We start from the raw sequence: 26,208 nt of genomic DNA, 5'->3' as shown, positions 1-26,208 counted from the left end.
CTCATATTATTTATACTACCAGAAGTCAATAAGTGCAGAAGACCAAGCTCACCTGGTATGATGATAAATGATTAAGTAATGTTTCAAACTTTTTAGTTATAATACGTAGTCTTCCCTTCCCCATTGCCTGTGGTTATTGATGATGGTGTGCAGAAAAAAATATTTGCCAAAGCCATGTGATTTACTGCTCCAGTGTAATCCTCATTTAAGTTCTTATTTATTTTAATGATTAGCACTGCTAATCAAGAGGGATAGAAAAGGAAAGAAATGAGAATGCCTCCATTTGAGTGCAAGATTCAATTGACCAGCTGTATCAATATGGGATAACTGCTCAAACTTTTCTGACCTCTGTCTGCTTTAAATGGTTTCCATAAAAATCATTTGTATCTGGGAAAGTTGTCTGTGTAATATATAATTCTCTGTCCATATAAATGGTCATTGTTCTTTATCTTTAAATATCATATGATCTATGATGCCATTAACAGAAATAAAATAAAGCAGAAATGAAGTTACATCTTGTTTTTGAATTTATATTGCTAAAATATTTAAACAAGGAAGCCCTTAAACTGAGATGGCTCTAATGCCTTGGTAACCTATAGAAGTAAATCAAAGCCTCAGCCAGAGTCAGTGCACTTCAATCCCAGAAAATGAAAGTTAGGAACTCAATTACAGCCAACAAGGCTCCTCCAAATAAGGCAACTGCTGAGGCTACAGTCAATCAAATAATTTCCTTGCTTTGCTTCTGCATCTCCTCTGTTTAAACCTTTCTCTTAGCTCACACGTTAGACTGTTCCTAACCACATTCAGCTAAGCACTGCTCAACTTGAGTTGATGCGTGGCCAAATAAATTCTTGAAAATTTCGTAAGCTTCAGTTTATTTTTTAAAATATATTTCAGCTTTGTTTCCAGAAACCAATTACCTTGAGATAGACTCATCCTCTGAGTTTCAGAATGATAAATGGGATAACCATTTCCGTGGTGAAAAGTAGACCAAGAGATCATCTTCAAATCACCAAAAATATTTTCACTCAACTGTAATAGTGGGTTTGTGACTGATGATTAAGGGGCATTTTACTGATTTGTACTGAAATAAGTATGACTGTACATTAAAAAAAAGTCTGTCATTGTCCATGGTAGGATGATACAGATATTATGTGGAGAGTTGTAATTGACTCCTCATTATAAAATCATGCTAAATTAAAAAATCTACACATTGCTGATCAGTTCACTTTGTTTTCCTGCCTGTCTACTGTTGGCACCAAACCTCTGCAGGTGCCCTGGTGGCTGGTGCATTACCAGAGACGAAGCAGGACACATCAGAAATGCACATCAAAGGCACCAATTTGACCCAAATGGCTATTCTGTTTGACACATATCATATCACAGTTGGTAGCTGCAGTGTTTATTTAAATTTCAATGCTGATTAAGCCCTTTGCCAGTCCTGTTTTTGCAAACACATGCAAAGCTAAATACACCAACCCTTGTTAAATCAAAAGAAACATGCACAGCGTGTCAGGCAGTCACTGTTGTTATTACCAATAAACAAAAATGTATATGTTTCCCCAGTCTCGGTAGTGAAATGTGCTCTGTGTTTATGGAGTAAGCTAAAAGGGAAAAAAATTTTCTTAGTGAAGAGTTTGTCGACTCTGGCCCAGGGGTGTACCTGGGTCTCAACATCTGTCAGCTTTCTGGTCTGCTCTGCGGTTTGAGAGAGGAGGCTGGTTCCTATCTCGAGCATGGTGGCCGTGTGGTTCTGAACTGCATTCTGCTGTATCTGGGCCATCTCCGACTTCATATTTTCCACAATGTAGTTCTCAATCTGCAGGAGATAAAGGACAAAACATACTACATCATAAGCAAAGTCTCTCGGAGCGTGGAATATTTACAATGACAAAACAAGACACAGCTGGCAAATCAGCCATCTGGCAGGGATCCTCTGAATTTCTGGGAGCTGGGGAAATGGGAGCAGAGCACACAGGAACCCAGTTGCTAGTAAACTCCTAATATACCAATACATGCATATAATCATCACAATCGTAACAAGTATTTGTACTTGGGTAGTGCTTTCTTATTTTCTACAACTCCTTCAACCCTCACAAAAAGCTGTGAGTTAGGCACTGATGGCCTCATTGGTTTTTGTGGGTTTATTGTTTGTTTGTTTGTTTGTTTTTATTTGTAGCTGAGGAAACAGAATCAGACAAAGGTCAATGATGAGCCCACAGTCACCCAGCAAGAATGCAGCAGTGTTCGTATGATCCTTTAAATCTCTATCTTGGTTCTCTGGTCTTTTCATTATACCATATTGCCCACTAATCTCTGAAAAAAACTCAGTCTCCCACTTTCATTTCTGTAATGAAAAGAGCATGCTGGGTTAGATAATTACACAAGGAGTAGGAGGAAGACAGATGCCCAAAACACAAGCTTTTAGTAAAGTTCAGACAACAGTATACGGAATGAGCTGCAGAGGCAGCGAAAACCATTCTCAGTGCTCCTTTGATTTATTTAAATAAAATAAAATAAAATAAAATAAAATAAAATAAAAAGGCAATGAATGTATAACCCATAAAGCAGCATTTGCGCTCCCCGCCTTGGGTAACATTTCGTCCTCTATGGTGCCATCTTGGAGAATACTATGGTTGTAAAATAAATTGTACCATGGGGGCCAGGAAGAATTATTAAGTGACTTACTGGAAGGGAGGGTGCTAGGCACTGCAGAGAGTAAAGCCGAGCATAAGCACTGCTTGAAAAATACAGAAGAAGCCCACAACTCCCTGTCGGTGCACTTACTTCTCCCCCACCACCCTGTGGTGACTACATTTTATTACCCAATTACACATATGGGGAAACTGCTTCCCAGAGAAGTCAGGTCCAAGGCCACACACCACAAAAACAGCCAGACTTGGATTTGAGTACTAAAGTCCTTAACTTTCATACCAACACTCTCAACCACTTGATAGCTCTGCCAAGTTGTGCTCCACAAACCGGGTTCCAAATCGTTAACAGCTACGTGATTTTTACTGATTTAGTGGACCATAATACATCCACTATTTTATAATCCATAGTAACATTATTGTCATGTAATAAATACAGTCTAAAGCTAAATTCCCCTTTGTGAAACCTTGGCAGCTCACTTTCTAACACCATCTCTTGCTTATTTCTATTTATCAAACATAAGTCTGCCCCAAGTGAAAGAAAATGAGAGGTTAGAATCAAACTCATACTGTTATTAATAAATTCTGACTATGTCCTTGGTAATATCAAGTAACTCCCCTTCATTCTTTATTCTGAAATTAGAAGAGAGGGGGAAAAATCAACCTACAAACATCTGTTATAAAACAAATATAACACAGGTTAGAATAAATATCTAGAAATTATCTTGACAAAACATTTAAAAAATAATAGAAAGGTAATGGAAAGGAAGGTAGGCCAGAGCATCAGACATCTGTTGTTTTGGATTCTGCATCATATTTCCCCTTCTCTCATAACATCCTTTGACTTTTGAGGGGGGAGTTATAAAAGGGTATATTCTTAAAAGTGGGAGGAGAATCTCCATCATGGAGATGTATACAACTGGCACTCATTAATTGTGTGGTTGGCACTGAACTAAGTGCTTTCTTTTTATAAGAGTACTTAACCTTTACAAGTTTATGTGGTGGGTATTGCTATAGCTGCTTTAAAAGTGAGACTATTGAGGCCTAGAAAATCCACAGCAATTTGCCCAAGAGAAACAGTAAGTACCCCCAATGCCAAAACCCACATTCTCAATCTCTAACCTTTTCAATTTAACACTATTTAATTACTCTGTGATTTTACTATGTAGAGCCTCAACCTTGTATATTTATCAAAACCTCATGAGAAGCATTTTAAAAATGCAGATGAATGTGCAACACACTGGAACTCTGAATCGGAATTTTCAAGGGTATATACTGGACAACTTTATTTTTAAAAGCTTCCCAGTACAATTCTGATTTAGGCAAAGACCAATGCTTCTCAAAGTGTGGTCCACAGAATAACTGTCTATATGAGACCTGTTTTTCAACAGTCTGTCACGAAATGAAGAAACTGTAGTAGAATGCAAATTACCTTTGTCACTAAGCACTACTACAAATATAGTGTGTGTGTGTGTGTGTGTGTGTGTGTGTAGTAGCAAGACTCTGTCAGTGAAGAAAGTCATGCTCTAATGCTTTAATTTACATTCTGGAGAAAACTTCTTACCTTGTTTGCAAAATGACAACAATTTCATTGAGTAGCATTGATTTAGAACACTATATTTATTCAATGTCACATTCACTGCTTACCAAGAAAGTTCAAATAACAACCTGGTTTCCCACGTAGATTCGTCTAGTGAGAGAGAATTCACTAATCAGGGAGCTCCAATACAGATCTACTTGATATTTAAACGTTATTTTTTTAAAAGTAGGCTCTATGCCCAATGTGAGGCTTGAACTCATAACCCAAAAATCAAAAGATGCATGCTTGACCAGCTGAACCAGCCAGGCACCCTACATCAATTTCTTATGCAGCTGGTTACTGGGAGTTATTTCTCAGAGCTTAGCTTGCTCTGGGTATAATATAATCATTTCAGTCTCCATAAAGGAAGACACCTTCTGGCAAAGAGTTAGTACATCAAGGCTCAGCTGCTTTCTGATCCTATCTTTGTCCATTCCTATCTATTTATTCTGTATTATTATGGCTTTTCTTAACTTTAAAAGTTAACACCAGCAAAGCAACATAACTGCTTTACATAGGCATTCATCACAAAGATCCTCCCAATTCTGCTAACCCTGCTGTAGAAATATAGTAGGTCTCCAACCTATACTAAAATTCTTATTTGGGCTGCCATGATTAGTAACATGTATATAACTCCAGTCAATTATTTTTTAATCAAGTGGGGCTGCTCTCTCTAGGAGTAACTGCCTTTTAATGCAAAAGATAATGGCACAGTTAAGGAGCAAAAACCAGATGTAGTTGATTTAAAGGCTGAGGAGGGAGGCAGAAGTCAATATACAATGTGTGATTAATAAGGAGGGCTACTTTCATCTTATCTCTAAACATTCCTCTGTAGATGTGGAACTGTGAAATACATCTTGATGTGTCCTATCAGCCAGGTTCAGGAAAAATTTGTAACAAATTCAATTGTCCTCATATATTCCCTACTGGTTTTAAAATTTTGTTTGCAAAATATGATGGCTACTTCAAGTTTTAATATTTTAGAAGCCTCTAAGGTGCAGACCTGAGAGATTACAAAGCAAGAGCCTCCCAACGGGAAGCATCAAATAATTTGACTGTTCTGCCACTCTCAGTGTCTGACTCTAGATAAACTGGCCAAAATACCAGCAAGAGAAGGGAGGATGCCAGCTGAAATGAGATAATGAACAATTAATGATGTTTAAAGCAAAGAAATAATGTTAAATTTGTAGTGATTCAGTGTTTAAAAAAGCTTTCATACACATTGACTGGATACAAACACCAACCCTACATGGGGAGTATTGGCTCTATTTTCTGATGTATTTAAGAGATGGTGCTCAGAGGCCTCAGGTGACTTAATAGAGATGAAAGAAAGGACTCAACACTACCTTCTGATGTTCCTTCCACTAGCTTCAGATTTAGGAGAACTGCTCTGTTATGGACTGGTTGGTTGATTGATTAATGAAGGAGTGATTTCCTTTTTAGCCAGTTCACTGAGAACTAACTTATGCACTTCTTCGAGAAAAACATGCATCATTGGAGAGTGATTACTTTATTCTGCTTCATCATACTGGATGCCAAGTTAATTTGAAGGGAGGTAAGAGGTTCTAGGGCCAGTTATGTGGAAAGTTCACTTTGCTATCACTTTTAATGCAGTGGGCCATTAAAAGTTCTTTCATCAATTCCTACCTTTTTTGCTTAGTATGAGATTTATAACATATTTGTTTTCTTCTACCCATTCTATTTCTTGCAAGCTATTCTAAAATAATAACAAAGAAAATAACAACAAGAACACACTAAGCCTCTACTAAGGTTAAGTATCTTCTTTTTAACAGTCTAGGCACTGTACTGCTTCCTCATTTCGCTGATAAGGAAACAGGAAGTTAGTGTAAATTATCTACCATCACACAGGAGTGGGTGAAAGAGCTGGTATGTTGCTTTGAAAGAGGCTAGGAGACCCTGCAGGTTGTGCTCCATTCTAAAGACAGTCATCAAGCACAAGCACACCACCACTAATGTCATAGACAAATACTGGTAACACATAATATTCATGCAGTAAATACATAAAGTGAAGGCTACAGAAAAGATGAGGAGAAACTTGTTTAAAGATAGATAATTTTTCATTTTTTAAATTTAATCATTTTCATACAGATTGATGGCTATAAGGTCCTGGGAAATGTTCATGTAAGAAAGCACATATATAGTCAACTGTGTGACAAGCTGCATTATTAAGTAGAGAAAAAATATTTTTAAGAAGTCAAGATTATCAGTCATTTGCAGTTCACTCACAAATCATTTGCCCATGTCTTTTGCCCAATGAGTACTATGACTTTCCAAGATGAGACAACAGTTTTGAGAGAGCTTTCTTACTGGGCCTTCAAGATTCTTGCTGCTTCGAATTCATGAGAACCAAAACCTGTGTGATACTATGACATGTCTTGCATATGAAATTCATTCTTTATCATTTCACTTCAAGGCCTCTCTTAAACAAGAGCATATCTTAAAGCACAAAGAATAGAATTTCTCCATGTAATTCTTAAGAAAAAAAAAATTTTAAGCTCTATAAAAATTGACAAAGGCATTGTTCACTTAAAATATGTTGTAGATTAAGTGGACTCTTATTGAATGTTGGTGCATATGGTACTACTCAGTTATGGCAAAACAACCGTGAAATAAAGTAAAAGGGTAAATATGGGAAAGCAATAAAAAGGTAAAACAATGCAAAAAATGCCTTAAATGTTGATAGTTTTATCTAATATCCTTGTTTCATAAATCAGTGGCAATACTGAAAATACAACTACCTCTAGGTTTATGGTTTTATAAAAAGATGGCTTAGGCCAAATAAACTATTTGCAAGAATTTCTATTATTAGATCTCCCAGTATACTGTTTCTTTTACCAAATGGCAAACTAAAATTGTCTTTTTAGACAACAGATCTATTTAGCTGACATTTGAAATAGTTTCTGTACTGATACGCATGACATGAATCCCATTTCTCCTTTTGGTATCTGAAGGAGCACTTACTATTTATGGAAGAAAGAAAACCATTAGACTAAGCAAGCTAGAAGAGACATTAAAAATTATGGGCTCCCAAAATCTCATTTTATAGATGTGGTGACTGAGATTCAGAGAGGTTCTAGAAAGCAAGGTGAAACAACTAATTGATGTCAGATGTCAGGCTGTGTTCACTCAGTGTGTGGGAAACTCAGACTTACATCATCAAGCTGAGCCAGCAACAATGGTTGCCAGTGTTGTTGGCCCACCCCACATTTCCTTATTCCTTGCTTCCTGCTGTTTGCTTCATTTCTCCGGACTCCTGGTTTGAGGTGCCCTTTTGATAATACCAATTCATGCTCCATCAGTTTTTGGGGTGTTGACTCGGCTTTCTGCACTCTATCTTCCCTCCCAGCACTGATGTCCACCAGCTAGCTGTTCCTCAGTCACAGAGCCTAAGCATCCCCCTGATTTTATTCTTTCTATGCATTGCCACACAAGTGGCAAAAACCAGAGCCAGATTCTAAAATTAGTTCAGGCTTATTAACCATGCACCATGTCAATTTAGTCCTAGCAAATATATGATAAATGCATCGTATGTATTAAGTCTGGTGTATATAATGTGTACAAAGAGTTGAGTCTTGCAAGATATAGATATGTAGAGATAAATTTTTTTTTTTTTTTTAGATTTTATTCATTTATTTGACAGAGAGAGACACAGTGAGAGAGGGAACACAAGCAGGGGGAGTGGGGGAGGGAGAAGAAGGCTTCCTGCTGAGCAGAGAGCCTGATACAGGGCTTGATCCCAGGACTCCAGGAAAATGACCTGAGCTGCAGGCAGACGCTTAACAACTGTGCCACCCAGGCATCCCTAGATGAATCAACAACATTGGTAAATACTCGTTTACCTCTGACTACGTTTCTTCCTGTAAATATTATTTCTGTTTGATAGGGAGAAGCTCTCAGCTATTGACAATAAGGTGAGTGGGACTTTATGATATCACCTCCAAAAGACTAATAGCAATACCCCCACTGAGGCACAGAGAGAAGCTAAGCTATCAAGGGCCTGCCAGAATATCCTCCATGAACAAATCCTGCAATAATTTTTCTTGGTTTTGATTCTTTTAAGACCACATTTTTGTGGCTATTGAAAGTGGTCTGTCACATATACAACCCAGAGTTGGGTCAAGACCCAGGAAAGTCATTCTCTCTCCACCTAAATGAATGAGATGTTTCCTATGCCAAAATATACCCTATTATCCTGGAAGCTCTCTTTTATATTAACCTTCACTTATTCTCACCTGACAACCAAAAAAAATTCAGAGTCATGAAATTTTAAAATATAAGTATCTGCTTAATTTTTCCCCTTATATGTTTTTCCCTGCTTTACGTGTTTTTAAAGGGAGATGGTATATAAAAAGCACAGTCAGGCAGGAGTCAGGTTATCTGAATTTTAATCCAGGTACTATTCTGATTTATTCAACAAACTTGGGCAAGTTACTTAAACAATTTGGGTTTCAGATCTTGACCTATGAAATGAAGGTCTGGATTAGATTATTTTTAATGCTTGAAGCTCTCAAATTACTTGATTTAAAAATTCTCTTTTAAAGTATTAGAGTATGAAAGATTTTAATTTATTATAGAAAATTGAAATATGGATGTATATATTTATGTCTATAACATATATAATACATATCTTTAAAGGCAATTAGGAAAAAAATGCACAGGAACACTATATAAAAGCCTTAGATCAAGTTTCCAAAGCAAGCTAGAATTTCTGGTTTCCTTAATTCCCAGACACCATTCTGTCCAAAATATATTTCTTGTCTTTCACCAACATGTCCTGGCTTTCTCCTTATGTTTCTTATATTAATGAATGACACCACTATCACCGACCCATTCATCCAAGCCACAGGGAGTCACCTTTTTATTCTTTGCCTTTGTTTTCAACATTCAGTCAGCCCCAGACTGTTGCTTCTGTCTCCTGAAGAGTGCCTAGGTCCATCCCTCTCCCTGCTTCCCTTTACCCCTACCACATCTCTTTATTCTCATGGGCACTGACTTAGCTCAGATTTTGCCATTTTTCTCCTGGATTTGTTTTGGCCCTATAACTGCTCTCCTGACTCCAGACATCCTCCAGTCCATCATCCATGGCATAACCAGAGGGTCTATCTAAAACATAAATTTGTCCTCGTCACACTACTGCTTAAATTTGACTTTCAGTGGCTTCCAGTACCTTCAGATAAAGTCATGACTCCTTAATCAGCATAAAAGAATCTTTATGAGCTGTATCTGGCATCCTTTTCCCTACTTGTAATTTACGCTCCAGTCATACCGAATTATTTTTCTAAATACACATTATTTTTTTAATAAAAAATGCACAAGGCTTTGCTCCGATTGGAATGTTTCTTTTCTATCTATCTTTTCATTGGCTAGGTCCTGTTTTCCAAAACTAAGTTCAAGTTCTTCCTCCTAAAGGAAACTTTTCATGACTCCCCTCTCTATAATATCTTTCTTTTCTTCTTCTTCCTTTTGAATATTTATTTATTTATTTTAGAGAGAGACAATGAAGTACAGAGGGGTAAAGGGAGTGGGAGGGAGAGAATCCCAAGAAGACTCCCATTGTGGGGCTTGATTTCACAACCCCAAGATCATGACCTGAGCCAAAATCAAGAGTCTGAAGCTTAACTGACTGAGTCACCCACATGCCCTCTTCCTTTGTACTTCTAGAGCATCCTATGCCTTCTTTTTTTTTTTTTTTTTTTTTTTTTTTAATAACACCATCGTTTTCAGTACACTACAAGCTCCTTGAAGGCAAACAACTATTCTTCCTGGTATCACTTAATACCTGGCCCGAAGTAAATAAATAAGTTAGAGTAATATTACATTTTTTTTTTTTTTTAAGGTGAGTTCTATACCCAACATTGGGCTTGAACTCACCGCCCTAAAATCGGGAGCTGCATACTCTACTACCTGAGCCAGCCAGGTGCCTCTTGTAAATTTATTTTATCTTATTTTATTTTTTAAAGATTTTATTTATTTCAGCAAGGATGAGAAAGTGAGCTCACAGAGGGAGAGGGAGAAGCAGACTGCATGCTGAACTGAGAGCCTGATATGGGGCTCGATCCCAGGACCTTGAGATCATGACCTGAGCCAAAGGCAGACACAGACACTTAACAAACTGAGCCATCTGGGCACCCCGCTCTTCATAAATTTAAATAAATTCAAATAATGCATGAATCAATGCAATGAATCAATGACTAACAGACTCCAATTGTGAGCTTACATTTGTTTCTGAAAGAATAAAATATCACATAACCAATTACTGATGATGCCTTTCTGAATGTCAACGGGAACAAAGTAAAGATGCAAAAGTAGATAGGTTTGAAGGCATATATTCTCACTTACTGGACCACATAACCCACTTTGTCTTAACTGTACCTTTCTTCTTTTTTCAGTCATCTAGTTATAGGTAATTATTTAAATTAAGTTAAATCCAGCAAACACACTGAAAACTAACCATGTTTTAATTACTGCGCTACACAATGAAAGCAAAAGAATGAGTAAAACTTGATTCTGATTATTAAGACTATCTATAATACAAGTATATTACAAGTGCTAGAATGAAGGTACAAATGTTTGCCTACCTGCCTGTTTGGTGGGGGATGGTGAAGGAATAAATGAAACCTCTAAATGCAGGAATCAAGGAGGTCTTCCTAGAGTCAGTCCTAAATGAGTACGGCAGAGGGGGCATACATTTCTTATGTCTGCCTTAACACACAAAAATGGAGCCTGAAAAACCTGGAGGCTAGAGGATAAAGAAGTAGGCAGGACTATGACAACATGCAAGAAGCTATGCTGGCTTAGGCAAGATGATGGTCCTGACCACCTCCCGGAATATGCTATTCAGGAAATGAAGAATTCTCTGGTCAGAATCAAGATCATGCCTTTGTGGCCCCACACAGAGCAAAAGCATACCTTCAGATTTTAATACGAAATTCATTTAGGAGGCTCAGGCAGATAATTTCTTCATACTTTACCATATTTTCAAATATACTAAGTATAAATTCACCTACTTAATAACACATATATGTATGTATATGTGTGTGTATTTACTTGTGCACATGTGCTCTCATACACATATATCCCTCTACTCCCAACATATGTGTGTCAGATTCTTCATTATATCTTGAGGTTCTGCTCATTTCACTATAGTTAATTTCATTAATGTCCAATTTAAAATCACCAATGCATTACTTTTCTGTGGATGAGTTATATTTTATGTCAAATTTAATCACTATAGATAATACCTGTTTAACAGTCATGGACAGCTACAGTATACTGTCTAACATTTGAGAAACTTTTTTCCTAAATTCTGAATTTACACTTAGATGATAGAGAAAATGGATGAAACACAAAGCAACTTTATACACATTGTTTTTATACCAATCAAAAGTGATAATTTACAAAAAAAGAAGATACTGTTTGAAACAGAAAATTGTAAACATTTATCTTCCTTTAATTGAGTGGTTTTGTTGTTGTTGTAGTTTTGTTTTGTTTTAGTTTCTAGTTTATCTGGAATAACATTTATCCCCTTGTATGCTACATAAAATACATTCCGATTCACTTAAAAAAGAAAGCTTTGATATTTGAACTAGTGAGCACCCCAGCAGACAGTAACTGTGGGGGGTTGATGAATATAAGAGACTATCTACAGGATAATACTAAGAAACATCTTCTGCAAACTCTGTTCTTTTTCTCCTATGACAAATGACAGTGATGCAAACAAGCAGCTTATGTTATTCATCTTTAAGGAAAAACTCCTGCATTAAAATACTGTAGGCCAGGTCATGCAATTTAAATACTTAGCAGATGAGTTTAAACATAAGTATAAAAGCCTAAATAATTAAGAGATTCATAGATTTTTCAGGAATTCCCACTACAAGGTAGAAAACTGCTATCATTTTACTCTGGTATTTCATATGAAATTGCAAGGTATTGCACTTAAAATCTAACCTGTTCAACATTCTGACTTTTTAGGCTATTATCTTTCCATACATCCTACTTCTTCCCTTGAAATAAAAGTGATCTAGTCATCTTCCTTCTCTTCTTAAATTATATATGTGTGTGTGTGTGCATGTGCATGTGCGTGTGTGTGTGTGTGTGTGTGTGTATGGGTGTTTTCTCCTACAATGTGGGATTACTCAATGGAACATACAGTAAGTTTGTATAGGCATAAAGCTGTCAACGTCATTGCATAATAAACATTCCAAAGTATTATGTGAGGTCTAACTTTTCCTGAATAATATTTGAAGTAGTTCTTATTTAAATTACCCTTGGTCCAAGAACTAGAAAGATTATGAGGATGAAGACAGTTATTCAAAGTCTAAGAAAGGGACAGTGATTGCTAACATTTTAGAAGTGATATGAAATCCCTCTTTTTCTTCATTTTCATCAAAGGACTACAGACACTCGGCATTGTTTCTTCTTTCACAAAGACCATATTGGTGCCTTGGCGATGCTTGTTACATCTCCAGTGCTATTGGAAGGGAGCCCAAATTACCATTACAGTGAATAGTCCCTCTTAGAATTAACTGCACACCATGAGAATGAAATGAAGCATAAGTAACTATTAAAATACCTGCTCTCATTACCACATGTACTGCCAGAGGAATTTTGTAAAAGCCCCTTTTTAAATTTTTTTATTTATTTATTTGAGAGAGAGAGAGATCACAAGTAGGCAGAGAGGCAGGCAGAGGGAGAGGGGGAAGCAGGCTCCCCGCCTGGCAGAGAGCCCGATGCAGGGTTCGATCCCAGGACCCAGAAGTCATGACCTGAGCTGAAGGCAGAGGCTTAACCCACTGAGCCACCCAGGTGCCTCATGTAAAAGGCCTTTTTAATGACCGACTGATCTAGTTTGGAGAGCTGTAGGTCACCTCACAGTTTTCTTCCTGATTTCATCCCCAACCCCAACAAGCAATGATCACTCAAAACCTTCTATTTTTCACTAACTGAAGAAAGGCTGATCTGATTTATAATAAATTCTAAAATCTTGGAATCTTAGAAATACTAGACATTACTAAGCTCCCATTAAGATTTAGCAGATATCACATTTTGACCTTTGCTTTGAATTCTTTTTTTAATAAGAAATAAAATGTTGCATAGATGAACTAAGTACCCCTTCTACATACACACAAGAATTAGTCATTATCCTGAAATTGATATGGACTTATACTACATAGGTATATACACAAAATAATAAACCATGTCATTTTATTTTTCATTATATTTGCAAGATTTACAAAAATGTTACCTTATTGTATGGCTCCTTCAACTCTTTCACTTTTTAATCAACATTAGGTTTTTGAGACTGAGATGTGTATTAGCAGTATAGTCTTATTATGCATTATGGGACTGAATAAGATTTCATAATTTTAACTGATAATAAAAATAGTCTTGTACCCCAAGGCCTGACTTACTCTGAAGACAGGAGTACAAACTATTTAGACCTATTACCCTGAGTACGAAGAAGAGGCAAATTGTTTCTCAACATCTCAGTAAACCCTTAGCACTTCTTCTCTAAGGGGCGGAAGGAAAGCTGTGTGATGAATCTTGTCCCATTTATAGAATATATTTCAAGAATTTGTACAAATAATTTTTATCTTTAACAAATAGTTATTTCCCAGAGAGAGCAATTAGGGGGTTGAGAAAGAAAGAGAAACAAGAAATCAAGTTACCAGAACGAAAAATTAATTCTATAGTCTTTTCAAACATAAATTACTATGTTAAAATTTTAAAATAACCATGACCACAATCATAAAGGCAGCCCTTCCAACTTTCTAGGCAGGCTTCCATTGTAGAGACTGTATAGTCTAGACTTTACGGCACAAAGTGACTAAAAAGAACCAGCTTTTCATGGCTTAAAAACAAAACAAAACAATACAAAAACCTTTCTTGCTCAACATAGTAAGCAGTATACAAAATGATATATTTATTTAATACGTTCTCAATTATGATAAATGTATTCAAACACATTTGTATGCACTGGAAAAAGAAAAGAAACACTGAATTGTGAACAGTGCCTATCTATGGCTGATGGGAATACAGGTGAATTTTATTTTCTTCTTGAAATAGTTGATATTTTCCACTTTGTTTAAAAAGAATGAGAATTTAATTTTATATTCAGGAAAAAACAACAACAACAAAAGAAGGAGAGAAAGATAAAAATGTGCTTAGAATGCATTCAGTCTGTGGGAAACTTCGAAACACCTGGCAATTTAGTAGTGGTGTGGTCAGAGCAAACCTGGAAAACAGACTATGCCCCTTTGGTTCCACTGGTTTATCTCCTCTAGTCCTGTCCTTTATGCCTGCCTTTATGAGAACCAAAGAAAACTAATAAACAGGAGAAAACAAAGAGCAGAAACAGCCTCAAAGAGTCTCTTCTGATGGGGAAAGTTTGGTGGAAAGCCTCTAATAATAGCCATTATCTACTGAGGCTTCCTATGTGTCAGCCAATGAGCCACGGTCTTTATATACTTTCCTTAAATTCCTCACAGCTGTCCTTTGGAATAGATATTATTACCATTTCATACCGATAAAATGGTCGAAGTGCTGAGAAATTAAATAATGTGATCAGGGTCACAGAGCCCAAGCGCTACAGCTGGTATTAAAACTTTGGTCTGATTCACAGGTCCACTCTCCTTCCACTAAAGTCTGCCTCAGCATCTTGTTAGTGCAAGGCTCCCAAAGGGCCATTTCCTGCCCAAATCTGTCTAGCTGAAATATTTTGTTTGGCTAACCCATCATTTCAAGTACAGCTTCAAGCCTTCAGCCAGGATGGATGAAACTCCCGGCCCTTTAACTATTAAAGTAAGCTGTCTTGATCCCAAAGGCATTGCCACCAGTTTGGGGGCGGGGGGAAGAGGGAAGAAGGCACCTAACATTTGCCTATCACTTTCCAACGGTTAAAAACAAACAAAAACCAATCATGCAAAAAAACTCTGCATTCACTTGTTTTCCCTTTTTAAAATCAATGAAAAATCACTTTCACCACTATCATGCTTAGGAATATCAACAGAATGATTAAGTCAATATGTAATGGGCCCTTGGAGGCCTTCCTAAACTGAGCATAAAGTAATTATTTTATATGACAAGGTGACCTATTCTTTCCTTAGCTCATGATGATATGTTATTTATAGCCTCATTAATTATCCTTGCTGAAAAGTATTTTCTTTCATTTACTCAACCAAAACAGAGATAGCATCATCATATGGCATATGGATTAGTATTATTCTTGTTCTCCTATTCACTATACTATCATCCTTTCAAACCAACATAAATGTCAGGTGAATCCTTATTCTCATGTTTGTACACTCACTTTGAAAACTTATTCTCATGGAGTGTACTCTAACATTATGACGTAAAAAAAAAAAGCTTACCAACAACATTTTATCAATAATCTTCAAACGAACATTTTTTTTTCTTTTTGAAATAAGTGTTTTCTAGGTTACTAAGTAAGTGTTCTCTAGGTTAAAACACATTGAGCTATATCTAAATTGAAACTGCTAAACTGATATAATTTTTGCTCAAAAAATTTAGGTTGTCCTGTACCCCTGGGGATAAAAATATATGTTTATAAAAAATTAAAAAAAATTTAGGTTGTCCAACATTGTACTTACAGCTAAATATACTTACATAAGTTTTGCAGATATATATATTTATATAGAATATTGAATTGGAATACATGAATACATACATACCTATATATAAATACATATACATACACATATATGTGATAAAATAATAGACTGTAATTGTTGCCCCTTGAAAATTCTATGTTTTATCAAGTCAGTGTAAGATTACAGAACAGAAGATCAGATAATGACAAAGACATACAGGTACACACACAGATGTGAGAGTGTAATTATGCATGTTTATATAATATATACACATATATTTTCTTATATGGGATGAGCACAGTTTGTGCCATGGAGCTAAAATGATGCAAAAGATACAGTTCTTACATAGTCCCTGTCTTAGTGAGAAAGCCAAGTATATTAATAGATAACATCATTATAATGTGGTAGCTATTAGAATAGAAAGAGCTTGCAAAAGATTATGAAGGAGATACCCCAAGTTTATGAAATCCATGACATTTTGTTCCATACACTCATAGAGAAGGACTAAAGAGTTTGGTAGATCCTCTCAGTTAACTCAACATGACTGAGCACAAACATAACTTAGAGAAAGCACATACTTCTCAGCTTCTTGTCTGTCCTGATATGCATTCCCACAAAGGGCTGGTTGCTTTTAGCATTCAATTTCATCATGACCTTTTTTACTTAAAATTATATCAACATTATCATTTTTAGGGAACCATGAAGCCCGAACTTTATATATCCTAGGATTCCACCTGCAGCTTTCACATTCTTGACTTCTTAAAGCCAAGGATTCTCATGCCAGAGCATGAGATATGTTACATTTAAGAAGTCAGGTGAGTTTGTTGAAAAGTCACCACGGTATCAGGAAATCACACATTTGCTTTCTTACAACTTTTTCATTACAAAAAATGGAGAGTTAGCGAGGACAGATAATTTTCCTCAAAATGCAGTTAAATAGAGCTCAGTGCAGAGCCAGAATTCTCACCCACCTTGCCTGAACCTAGAGCTTGCGATTGTGCTACCATACTCCATGCCCATCATCCCAGTTGCAAGAATCTCTTAGTGCAAATGTTAAGATTTGCTATGGTCCACTTGATCCCTTTCAAAGTGGGAGAAAGATCTTGGTGAAGCCATAGGTGGGCAGAATCTTGCAGGATGCCCGGCTGTCTTTAGAGTAGCATTGTGGAGTGCTCTCAGAATATGTCATCAGGAGATTGAGAGGTGTTTTTTTTTTTTTCCCCACTTTATCAGCCATCTAAACTTTAAAGTTTTACTTACTCCATCAGTAAAAATCATCCTGCTAATTCTACCTATCCTAAATATCTCATAGGTTTGTTGTAACAATCAAATGAAGTGTGTGAAAACATTTGGCCATCTACAAGATGCTATGCAAATGACAGGTACTTGTATTTTGATCTGGAGCCAGGCTGGGAGAAGCTGTTTGGAAATCTATTAAAAGAAGTGTGAATTCTCTGTTGTCATATATATTCAAGAAGAAGAAAATTAACAGTTAAAATTAGCCATCAGATTTTTTCTTTTACCAAAGGCAGATTTAGAGCCATATAAAAAGCAGCATATGAAAAGCAGCAGAGAAAAGTGAAAAAAAAAAGAGAATGCATTGGATGGACTCTTACAGCTCGGGGCTGACCAGTGACTAGCTGTATGATTTTGAGCAAGTTGTCTTCCTTCTCTGTGCTTCAGCTTCTGGATCAAGAAAATGGGAATAATAATATACTGACATCACAGAATTGTTTAAGGACTAAAGAAAAATCACAAGAGATCCATTCTTAAAAGCCTAGCTTCCTCTTACTTTGTGACTATGAAGAAATCACTTAACTATTCTAAGCCTTGGTTTCCCCATCTGTAAAGTAAAGGTAATGTTACTTATGTCAAAGAAATTTTGTAAAGTTAAAATGAAAATACTTTGTAAACAATAGCCATATAAAGATAAAGGATTTACAACACCATGTTGTCGATTCCTGATACTACTGCCTCCCTAATGTTAGCGTTTTGCCAACCTTCATTCTTTTTTTTTTAATTTTTTTTTATTTTTTATAAACATGTATTTTTATCCTCAGGGGTACAGGTTTGTGAATCACCAGGTTTACACACTTCACAGCACTCACCAAAGCACATACCCTCCCCAAGCCAACCTTCATTCTTAAAGAACTGTGAAGTATCTTTCTTATTTTATACTCTTGGGAATCTATGCACTAAATGGTGGACAAAATGTCTGGGAACAAATAATGGTATTTTATTGTATTTTAATATAATGTCAGAAAGCCATTTATTATATATATTCACTAATTCTTCCATACTTTATAGCCACGGGTATAGAGTAACCTCCTATACAACACATGCTAGTTCTTGCAAAGCTTCAGAAGAAACTTTCTCCTTGAGCCATTATAACCCAGAAATATCTATAATTATGATTTTGATGATGATTAGACTATGAATTGCTAGGCCAACAATGAATAAAGTGAAAGACTACAGTGAATTAAGTTCCCAGATCCTTCATAAAAATCTGTGTGTGGTGGGAAAGGGGGGAGGGATTGGGGGAAGATTGTAAAATGGGAGAAAAAAAAGAGACAGCTTCTTTTCTTTAACATTTTAAACATTATAGTCACAGTAACTTGCTGAACATCTGACTTAAAAGCAGATAAAGTATGAAATTATTCACATTATAAAAGTATTCATCACACTACTTAGGATAACGGGAACCTGGAGAGTAACAATACTGTTTTGTTTTCTGAAATTGACTGATAAAGACAAAGAATTTCAAGTTACTGATGATAACTCTCAATAAAAATTTAAGGCAAAGAAAATATGCCATTAAAGCAACAAAAACAAATTTACTTGTATGTTTCACTACTGGACATTTGGCATATTTGACAGTGTCAATGGTTCTTTTCTCCATGAGAAGCAGTAACTTGTTAGATAGATTAATGTTTAGAATTTCAAAAACCTCAGGGGCTTAGAACTTCTTTATTTAATCACACAACTAAAAAGGTCCTTATGGATGCTTGCTATATAAAAGATTCCAGGCAAGTCAGTCCACTGGGATTTCTGAGCTGCCCATGTCACTTACCATTAATGCATCTGAAAACCACTGTGCTACTGGACATGAAGCACTGAGCTTTGTCCTTGCCTGGGGCGTGTCTAATGATATAACACGGGAAGGTCATGGCACTGTGCACTTTGGGATTTCATCCCTTTAAATGGGATTCTAGACAGGAAAAGACTCTCTCACACAAAGGCATTAAAATACTCCAGTTTCCAAGACATTTTGGAGAGAGACAATCACAAGAACAGAGTAAGATTAGTTCTCCTCAGGTGAAAACAAAAAGTGAGGTTAGAATAATGCCATTTTCTCTCTCTGTGTGTTTTTGTTTGTTTGTTTGTTTTCTTTTCTTTCTTTCTTTCTTTCTTTCTTTTTTTTTTTTTTAACTGTAACCCCTAGTAAGGGGAATAGTTTTAATCTGGACAAGAAACAAATACAGTACACACACACACACACACACACACACACAAAGCTTGAATGTGCACTCAAATAAGAAAGAAAAGTTTCATGAATCCAGGATACTGACCCTCTGAAACTTGGGTATTTTATTTCATTTCTACAGGAAGATTTGATTCGAACCAAGTTTTTGGTTCACAACCTAAATCATGATGTTAAATTTATAAACACTGGGTTATAGCCGATATTCATAATTACTATTTATTATATTCCCACTGTGAATGAGGCAATGTGCTGAGTAGTTTGCTCACATCATAGCATTTAGACCTCAAAGCAACCATCAGAGATGAATGTTGTCATAGCTATTTCACAGATGAGGCATCTGAAATGAGAACTTGGCTCTGGTTGTGCAGCCAAGAAATGGGAGAGCAGAGACTAGCAGTCAATTCTTTCCAAATAATACTCAGAATTATACTTCTTATACTACCAAAAAGCCAAAGAATTCTGACTAGAGTGGCACAAAAAGCTGTTTCTGTACAGCAAAAAAAAAAAAATATATATATATATATATATATATGTACATATATATATGTACATATATATATATATATATATATATATATATATATATAGCAGAACCTAATGCATGTTCCATTTTGTTTTTAAGATCATTGTGTGTATCTAACATACACTCAATACAGATTTTCTTAGAACAGGGGTTCCTTTTTTTTTTTTTCCTAACAAATCTCGCTGTTATTACTATAAGTGACCAATTGCAGAGCTTACTGCGTATGGTTATATTTAGACACTCCAGTAGGATGAATTCTAGCTGGTTACAGAATTTAAAGGCACTTTAGCATGGTAATCAGCCTCTAAAACAGTCCAATGATTCCCTCCTTCTGGTATTCATATCCTTGCACAGTCCCCATCCTGCATTCTACTGGAGTTGTCTGGTTCCCAAAAGAATATAGCAGAAGAGATATGTCACTTCGACAAAAGACACCACTGCTTCTCTTACTTTCTCTCTCTCATCACTCTGGGGGAAGCCATAGACATAAGCAGTCTAATGCAAAGGGCCACATGGTGAGGCTCTGAAGACTTTGACTAACAGCCAAATGAATGACCTTGGAATGGATTCTCTAGCTGTAGTCAGGTATTTGGAAACCATGGGCCCAGCCAATAGTTTGACTATACCCTCACAAGGAACCCAGAGCCAGAATCACCCAGCTAAGATGTCCCCAGATCCTTGATTCTCAGAAACTACATGACATGATAAATGTTTGATATTTTTTTTTAAGATTTTTACTTATTTTTTGGACAAAGATCACAAGTAGGCAGAGAGGCAGGCAGAGAGAGAGGAGGAAGCAGGCTCCCCGCTGAGCAGAGAGTCCAATGTGAGGCTTGATCCCAGGACCCTGACATGACCTGAGCCGAAGGCAAAGGCCTTAACCCACTGAGCCACCCAGGTGCCCCAGAAGTTTGATATTTTAAGTTACTAAATTTCGGCCTAATTTGTTAAGCAACAATAATTAATACAACAGAGCTTAAGCTTTGTAGGATACTATCTCAACAGAATTTTTGTGTACCTACATTATATAAGACTTTTAATACCAAAAAAAGCAGTCCAAACGTAACAAGATACTCAAATTGCAAAAATTAAGTAAATAAACTAAATCACAAATGGTGTAGGAAATAGTTCATTATTATGTTTTAAAGGCAAACTATACAGTCTAGAATAAAAGCTAGTGATATAATTTATTAATCACTGAGATTTCTAAATCCCAAGTTAATATAACATTGTCAGCCAATCTATTAATTGGCATCCTCTTTATTCTTTTCAATCACTGATTATTTAAAAATCACTGGCTAGAGCGTATCATGCTTAGCGAAATAAGTCAAGCAGAGAAAGACAACTATCATATGATCTCCCTGATATGAGGAAGTGGTGATGCAACATGGAGGCTTAAGTGGGTAGAAGAAGAATCAATGAAACAAGATGGGATTGGGAGGGAGACAAACCATAAGTGACTCTTAATCTCACAAAACAAACTGAGGGTTGCCGGGGGGAGGGGGTTTGGGAGAAGGGGGTGGGATTATGGACATTGGGGAGGGTATGTGATTTGGTGAGTGCTGTGAAGTGTGTAAACCTGGTGATTCACAGACCTGTACCCCTGGGGATAAAAATATATGTTTATAAAAAATAAAAAATTAAAAAAAAAAATCACTGGCACGTCCCATTTAAAGCTGAATTAGAAAAAAAGAACTGAAACTCACATATGTTGAGTTTTGTTACTATTTGTAGCTTATGGTGCGGCTACTCTGAAATTTGAAAAGTAGACAAAGTGGGTACCATTATTCTTCTTACCTCTCCCTCTGGTGCCTAGGATTCTTATGCTATCTTCCAGCTTCCTAACCCCTTCTACTACAGTATTCACCCAGGTCTGCTTTTCCTCACAATAACTTCTCGTTGCATTAATTTACACAAAAGGATGAATGAATGATTTCCAACTTACCACTCTCTGGTTATTCAAATTTTTTAAATGATACTTGTTTACTCAAGTAAATCCTGCCTTTTGGAATTACAGGGATCATTATAAACTGAATGAAGATTTTGTAATTGAAAATACATCTATCTTACCTATGCCATATGGACCAAAACTGAAATTCTTAGAAAAAAAAAATTAACTTGCTTTATGATGGTAGAATTGTCATTCAATTACCTATAATTTTGAATACAATTTTTTTTTAAGATTTTTATTTATTTATTTGAGAGAGAGACAGTGAGAGAGCATGAGCGAGGAGAAGGTCAGAGGGAGAAGCAGACTCCCCGTGGAGCTGGGAGCCCGATGTGGGACTTGATCCTGGGACTCTGGGATCATGACCTGAGCCGAAGGAAGTTGTCCAACCAACTGAGCCACCCAGGCATCCCTTGAATACAGTTTTTAAACTTCAGTACTGTTGACATTGAGGGAAGCATAACATTTTGTTGTGTGTGAGTTTTTAGGAGAGCATCTTGTAAATTAAGGGATCTCTAGCAGCATGGCTGACCTCTACCCACTAGATGCTAGTAGCACTCCAGCTGTGATAATCAAAAATGTCTCCAGACATTGCCAAATGTTGCCAAGATTATGCCCAGTTGAGAACCACTAATAAAAATAATTGCTATGTTTTTGAGCAAGTATGCATGTGAGTTTACTAAGGGGATATAAGAAAGTAATTTCCGGAAATGCTGTGGGCTTATTCAGGAGGTGACTACTTTCCCAGTACTTCTAAAATTGCAATCATACCATAAAGCCAAATGTGTTTGTCTAATTCTTATCCCACATTCTTGAGTAAAAGGCAGATATTGAAACAACTAATTTTATTTTAAACTTTTAAATTCTATTATTTAATTTATCCGATAACTGAAATTTGGCCATATTTACAGAACACAAACAGACATTCACATACACTGCAAGATCTGGAAAGCGTCAAGGCTGTCTCTCCTGAAATGTCCTCTCTTTAAAGACGAGGGCCCAGAGAAAAGAAGGCCTCACAGAGATTCAATCATTCTGTAAGGATTAGAATCCAAATCTCTGACCCTCAACTGCCCTTCAGTGAGGTGGAAACACAAAATATACTTTCATCTGGCTAGCAGCTCACCAACACCTCACATAATTTTCTCTGTGCTCCTGTGTTTGTTATATACACATACTTTGGGGCACCAACCAAAAGACATGGGCTTGAACTGTGAACCCTGCCAAGTATTTGCTTGACCCAGGACTAAGGCTCAATTTCTTAGCCTCGGTTTCCTCATCCTTTTTTTAAAAAAAGATTTTATCTATTTATTTGAGAGAGAGACAGTGAGAGAGCATGAGAGGAGAAGGTCAGAGGAAGCTCCCCGTGGAGCTGGGAGCCCGATGGCAAGACCGAGCCCAGTACTCCAGGATCATGAGACCCTAGCGGAAGGCAGTCGCTCAACCAACTGAGCCACCCAGGTGCAGGATTCCTCAACTTTAACATGGGGATAATACCAAAGTATTGCAAAGGCTGCTTTATAAACTATCACGTGGTTTCAATGTGAATTACCTTATTGTAATGCTAAAATGTTGGCGATATTTATACATATGGTAATGTGAATGCATACTAAAGTTTGTCTTAGATTGAAAAAGTGATAATCCCAATGCTGTCCAAACTAAATTTACAAAGTGCTTCTGCTATTGCTGTGATAAGGTGCTAAAAATGGCCTCTTTGACAAAGCGTAAATCCTTTTCCATTTCCTAACTATTCTTTTCAGTATCTCAATTCCCTACTCTCTTAAGTGGGAATTAACTTCAACACTATTTTTAGTCAAGTACAAAATAGATTTTCTTCATGAATAGGAAACTGCATCTGCAGAAAGTATGTGAATTTTGAAGGAACACTGTCTTTTTGCCAATGTGTCTGTAAGTCACAACATCATATTTAAAATCCAGAGGTGGAATTCTGAAATATGCTAGAACATGAAAAATAGACAATTGACCACTGTGGGAACTGGACAGCAGATGCAGTGATGCTGTGTCTGAGTATAATTATGTTTGCTGTTTTGGAGGATGAAATGAGACACAGATTTAAGGGGTGAAATGATGTTGTTCACAAGAGATAGTTCATGGAAGCAATTCTTCTCCAACAAGGTACTGTTTACCACATGAATCTGAAAAAAAAGTTTGATATGTTCTACTCTGACGGAAGCTTTCTTTTCTGGAGGCTCTTAATTATATTCTTTAGTACGTCATTAATTTCTGATGGACTGAAAGATTTGTTAGATTTCTCTAAATGCCTCACTTTCCTTAGGAAACAGACTAGATTTTCGGAGAAAATCTGATTTTGGAGAAAATCTGATTTACTGTATCTTATAATGTGGTAAAGGACTTAATTAAGAATAAAGAAATAGATGAGCATAGTGATTATTTTTTATTGTCTCTCATTCTTTTAAAAGAGATGACCTAGTTAAAGAGAAATGACTTGGAAAGACACCACCAGTGCTTAGCACCCAACTCCTGAAATGCCTTTTTTTCTAGTGACATTCAGCTGTTTAGTTCTCTTTCCAAAGAATTTCTGAACTTAGCACCACTTCAGTTGGCTGCTTTAAGAATGCTGACCTTAATTCCTATTTAAGAAAGTAAAGGGTTAGGATTAATGTTTCCTTTTTTATATATGCTGCCTTATAAAACCCTTTCTGTTTACTCATAAAAGAAATTTGCCAGCCTTTTTTTTTATTGAAAGGATTAAGACAAGATTATTTCCATCCTAAAAGTGTGATCAGATATAGTTGTGGGAAGCAAAAAGGAGACCAAGAGAGCCAACTGCAATAGACTGTAATATGACGCTACAGACTAGATTATTGGGTATATTTATCAGGAAATTATTATAAGATTATAAAGTATAATATTTGCATTTAATTATAATTTACACAATTGCAGTTCTCATGAGGAAATATACGTTTAAAAAAAGACAAACAAATTAAGCCAACATGCTCACATGCACTGTATATTCTGGCTGAGGTCACCACAGTAGTTGGACAGGTTCTGTAATGCCCAGGGGCACTCAGCCACTGGTGTGGGTGGAGGCCAAAATCAATCCACGTTTAGCTGTGTAAACTTTGGTGTGCATGGTGCAGGACTGAGGTGTTTTCCAATGTTCTCAGACACATTAGATGGGTTAGTGATGGTCCCTTCTGGACTATTTAAGGTCCCAAATGGCCTTTCATCTAATGAGGTCAATTTTTTCCTTTTTAACAATGCTATCAGAGAAAAGGGAAGCTCATGTCTCTAGGCCAAATAATTGACATGCATTTCCCAACCTGACACTCAGACTCCAAAAAGGACTGGGGAAACCTATTCTTCACTGTTAGAAATTCTGGTAGAAATTGGCCATCAGAAGATATGTAGCTATGAGAGTAAGAAATACTTAAATCCATCTTTTGCCTAGTCCAAAGCCAAAATGGACTTTAAAACAAAGACTGTAACAAGAGACAAAGAAGGACACTATATAATAATTGAAGGGATAATCGAACAAGGGAATATAATACTTGTAAATGTTTATACACCCAACATGGGAGTACCCAAATACATAAAACAGTTAATAACAAACATAAAAGAAATAATTGATAGTAATACAATAATAGTAGGGGACTTTAACAGCACCCCACTTACATCAATGAGCAGATCATCCAACTAGAAAATCAACAAGAAAATAGTGGCTGTGAACGACACACTGGACTGTAGGGATTTAACAAACATATTCAGAACATTTCACCCTAAAACAGCAGAATACACATTATTTTCAAGTACGCATGGAACATTCTCCAGAACAGATCATATATTAGGCCACAAAACAAGCCTCAACAAATTCAAGAAGATCAAAGTCATACCATCTTTTCTGAACACAATGCTATGGAATTAGAAATTAACCACAGGAAAATATCTGGAAAGACCACAGATACATTGAAGTTAAATAACACGCTATCAATAATCTCTCTGACATTTAGCATAGCAACATTTTTCTAGATATGTCTCCTGAGGCAAGGGAAATAAAAGCAAAAATAAATTACTGGGACTACATCAAAATAAAAAGTTTATGCACAGCAAAGGAAATAATCAATAAGACTTAAAGGCAACCTATTGAATAGGAGAAGATATTTGGAAATAACCTATCCAATAAAGGGTTAGTATTCAAAATATAGAAAGAAATTATAAAACTCAATATCCAAAAAACAAGTAATCCAATTAAGAAATGGGTAGAGGAATTTAATAGACATTTTTCAAAGAAGACATATAATTAGCTAGTAGATCCTTGAAAAGATGCTCAACATCACTCAACATAAGGGAAATGTAAATCAAAACCACAGTGAGATATCACCTCACACCTGTCAGAATGGCTTAAATCAAA

General features: G+C 36.3%; 1 protein-coding gene across 4 annotated transcripts in view; it reads right to left on the bottom strand.

Annotated features, from left to right (window-relative positions):
* Nucleotides 1–26,208, bottom strand: part of ANGPT1 (angiopoietin 1) — a 252,183-nt gene that overhangs the window by 105,402 nt on the left and 120,573 nt on the right. For all 4 annotated transcript variants that reach the window (XM_059165779.1, XM_059165780.1, XM_059165781.1 and 1 more), the window contains one exon: nt 1,664–1,819. In XM_059165779.1, coding sequence (XP_059021762.1) covers nt 1,664–1,819 — 156 coding nt within the window. The remainder of the gene's footprint in view (nt 1–1,663; nt 1,820–26,208) is intronic.

Source organism: Mustela lutreola, chromosome 3 (genome assembly GCF_030435805.1).
Source record: "Mustela lutreola isolate mMusLut2 chromosome 3, mMusLut2.pri, whole genome shotgun sequence".
NCBI classification, from domain to species: Eukaryota; Metazoa; Chordata; class Mammalia; order Carnivora; family Mustelidae; genus Mustela; species Mustela lutreola.
The sequence above is the reverse complement of the archived record's forward strand: the minus strand, read 5'-3'. Positions and strand labels throughout refer to the sequence as shown.